The 3,776-nt window shown below is 64.4% G+C and overlaps 1 protein-coding gene across 1 annotated transcript; it reads right to left on the bottom strand.

Moving 5' to 3' along the window:
- Positions 1–12: 12 nt before the first annotated feature.
- Positions 13–3,424, bottom strand: PSMD3 (proteasome 26S subunit, non-ATPase 3). The gene is made up of 11 exons (XM_027909577.1): positions 3,197–3,424; positions 2,611–2,748; positions 2,314–2,450; positions 2,031–2,221; positions 1,762–1,865; positions 1,349–1,463; positions 1,009–1,128; positions 836–939; positions 510–665; positions 368–418; positions 13–286 (listed from the first exon to the last, which is right to left on the bottom strand). The coding sequence occupies exons 1-11, from the start codon at positions 3,407–3,409 to the stop codon at positions 209–211; spliced, it is 1,407 nt and encodes a 468-aa protein (XP_027765378.1). The 5' UTR covers positions 3,410–3,424; the 3' UTR covers positions 13–208.
- Positions 3,425–3,776: the final 352 nt, after the last annotated feature.

A 3,776-nucleotide genomic window follows, 5' to 3' on the forward strand; every position in this document is an offset into this window, starting at 1 on the left:
TCACCACAGGGATCCTTCCAGGGATGTTTATTGGGGAGGGGGTCCCAACGTGGGTGCAGAGGATTGGGGGCTGCAGGCCCAGGGAACCCCCCGTGTCCCCTCCCACAGTACAGACATGCAGGGATTTATAAAAGGGGGGTTGGGGGGGGCCCTGCTCAGCCACCATCTGCCCGAGGGACAAATAAAAAAACACAGCCAGGGCCCAGGGTCACGGAAAACCATCGTCATCATCCTCTGCCATCTCCTTGGCGAACTCCAGGTCCTGCTGCTCACGCTCCCGGCGCTCCTGGAAGGCAGAGGTTGGTGGCAGGTGGGGAACAGGAGCCACGTCCTTCCCGTGGCCGCAGGGGCCAGGGAGAGATCTCACCTCTGCAGATTCCAAGTCCTTGTTGTACGATTTGGGCGGGAACCTCATGGCCTGGAGAAAGGGGGGAGGAGGAGCTTTGAGCTGAGCCAGCCTGGGGCTGTGTCCTGCTGTCCCCAGGGTGGTGGGGCCAGGCCGTGCTCACCTTCACGGACATGTTGTGGATGTCGAGGCAGAAGGAGATGCGCTGGTGGAAGGCCAGCTGGGGCTCCCGCGTGGAGTAGATGTCGATCATCTCCTTGGACTGCACGTAGCCCTTCTCGTGGTTGATGCTGGCCTCGATCACGCCGTCCCGGATGGCCTGTGGGCAGGGGGCAGGGCACGGCGTGTCCCCCAGGGTCGGGATGCGGTGCAGGGAGTGTCCCCAGCTCTCCCCGGAGAGGTCTCAAGCCGGACATGGCGGGGAGGGTGGGGGGTCAGGGCAGAGCTGGGGTGGGGGCTGTGGGCACCCAGGGACCCCCCTGCCGGTACCTTGGCCACGATGAACTCGGCGTCCTCCGGGCTGTCCAGCTGCAGCTTCTGGGCGATGTCAGCCAGGGAGATGCGGGAGTAGGAGAGGCTGATCATCCGGACACCTGCGGGGACAGCGGGATGCAGCCCCCGGGACCACGGCACCACCCGGGGGGGCCCCAAACACCCCCTACCTGTCTTGATGACGTTGTGCCTCAGCCGGATGATGAGGGTGTAGGTGCCATCCGCCTGGAACTTGTCCCCAAACTGGTCAAGGACTTGGTTGAACTTGGCCAGGTTTCCCGTCCTGACGGCTGGAGGGGAGAAGTGGGAATGAGGGAGGGAGAAAGGCCGGGGAACATGAGGCAGGGCTGACTCCCTTCCTCCTCCTCCTTTTCCTCCTCCTCCTCCTCCTTCCCAAGTGGTATCTGCACCCGAGTCCCACCAAGAGGATAGAAGAGAACTCCCCTTGGGTGCCTTCCCACTCAGGGTGTTCCTTGGCTATATGGGACAGGGAGGGGCAGCAGGCCGTACCCTGGGTCAGCAGGAAATAGGGCATGAGCGAGCGCTTGAGCGAGGGCTGCCGGAACTGCAGCCTGTCCGGGATCTCCCCGAGCAGCAGCTCCACCACGATGAGCAGCTTGTGCACCTGGGGCAGAACGAGACGCTGGCTGAGTCCCTGCGGGGCTTGAAACCATCCCTGTCCCTGTGGGACCCAACCCCAGGAAGTCCCGAACCCATTCCCATCCCCGTGGGGCACGGCAGGTCCCAGATCCGTCCCTGGGAAGTTCCAAACCTGGGAGGTCCCTGCAGGGCCCAACACCCCGGGCGGTCCCAAAGCTGTCCCCGTGGGGCTTGATACACCGGGAAGTCCCAATCCCAGGAAGTCCCAGGGGTCCCAGACCCACCCCCAGCCCCGGGGGGGTTTCCACGCTGTCCCCTCTCACCGTCTGCTTGAAGCCCACGGCCGTGTGCTGCGGGGCCTTGCGCAGGGCGTTGGTCATGGTCCGCCGCGCCTCCGAGTATTCCAGCTGGATGGCCTTGATCCGCCCTGCGCCCACACGGGGCGGGTGGGGAAAGCCACCCCAGTGAATCCAACCCGACCCGCACGCACGGGGCTCCAAATCCTGCCTGGAAGCCCCACCTCCAGCTGCTCAAAGGGGTTTCCAGGGAAGCGGAGCCGGGGGGGCGGCTCCCCTGGGTGGGACACGCTCACCTGTGTAGTACAGGTACCGGGCCCACTCGTTGTTGTTGGCCTGCTCGGGGAACACGGACTTGGAGACGAGCTTCTCGGCCTGGTCGTAGAGGTTGTAGTGGAGGTAATTCCTCAGGAGCAGGTTGAGCAGCGTGGCCTGGCCGTCGGCGTCGTGGCGCAGCGTGGCCGTGCGGAGCCGCGCGTGCAGGAAGCTGTGGGGACGGCACGGGGAGTCAGGGAGAAAACACAGGGGGGGACACCGAGCTCGGGGACAGCCCACCCTGCAGGGCCCACCCCACCCCACCTCCGGACCACGTCGAGCTTGTTCAGGAACTCGTAGATCCGGGAGTGGTAATAGTAGCACTTGGCCACCACCAGGTCCAGGGCCCGGCGGTTCTGGGAGCTGATCTTCTGCATCAGGTCGTCGGACACTTTCTGAGCCTGCGGGAGGGGGAGGGAGGTCAGAGCAGGGGGGTTGGTCCTGGGAGGGGGTAGAGACCACCCAGGCTGGGATGAGGGCACAGTGTGGGGCAGAGCCAGGTGATCCCTGAGGCTCCCGGGGAGCAGAACAGCGGGATCAGCTCGGGGGAGGTGGTCTCACCTCGGGGTACCTCTTGCTGTTCATCAAGTAGATGACGAGCAGCAGCTGCAGGTAGGTCTCCACCTCTGGCAGGAGAGGGGCTGAGGCAGCTTTCCCCGTCCGTGGGCGGAACTGCAGCTCAGCTTCCGTGTCCATGGACTGAGGGGACAGAGATGTGTTGGATCCCCGTCAGGATGTGACAGGAGCCAGCCCAGGCTGCTCTCATGACAGTCCCATCGCTGCCCAGGGCTGCAGTGTCCTGTCCCCGCTCACACGTGCTCCTGAGCAGCCGGGTTGTGTGTCCCCAGTGCCCCCAAGCTGTCAGTGTGAAGCCATCCCCCTTATTCTGTCCCTGCAGGCCCTTGTAAATAGTTTCTCCCCATCTTTCCTGTCGGCTCCTTTGGGTACTGGGAGGCCACAATTAAGCCATCTCTAAACCTTGTCTTCTCCAGGTTGAATTATCCCAGTTCTCCCAGCCTGCCCTCAGAGCAGAGGTGCCCCATCCCTCTGATCATCTTGGTGCCTCCTCACTCCAACAGCTCCCCACCCTTCCAACGCTGGGACCCCCGAGCTGGGGGCAGGTGTCCTCTCCCTCCCCTGCCCGTACCTCCTCCAGGAAGCCGAGCAGGAAGTCCCTGAGGGTGCAGTTGGAGGTGAAGAAGCCGTGGATGGCCTTGTGCAGCACGTTGGGGTTGAGGCGGCGGGAGGTGGAGGGCAGAGCCCGCAGGGCCCGCAGGACGTAGCGCGGCTCCTTCCCCGACACGGCCTTCTCCAGCTGCTTCACGTGCTCCTTGATGTCTGCGAGGGGGCACACGGACATCCCTCACCTCAAATCCTCTGCCAGGGCCACCCCAGGGCTGTCCCCTCCCATTCTACTGCCCTGGGGCCTCAGTGTCCCCGATGACCCGACCTGTCCCTGCTCGGAGCAGGGGGCTGGGGAGACCCTCCCAGAGCCTTCTCCCTCCTCCCCAAGGGCTCCAGCCCCTCTCTGCATCCCCGCGGGTTCCCACCGCAGCAGGGCAGCAGCGCCCCTGCCCCTCGCAGCCCGTCCTCCCAGGGATCTCCACCAAACACCTCTCCCTCTGCCTTTCCTTCACAGAGCTCCCCCCAAGACCCCTCGCAAACAGTGACCCTCCCCAAAAATACACCTTAATTTCCCTTTCCTCACAGTGACACTCCCCCCCCCC

Source organism: Empidonax traillii, unplaced genomic scaffold, assembly GCF_003031625.1.
Source record: "Empidonax traillii isolate 1590-97213 ecotype Southwest subspecies unplaced genomic scaffold, ASM303162v1 scaffold2230:size31665, whole genome shotgun sequence".
Taxonomy (NCBI): Eukaryota; Metazoa; Chordata; class Aves; order Passeriformes; family Tyrannidae; genus Empidonax; species Empidonax traillii.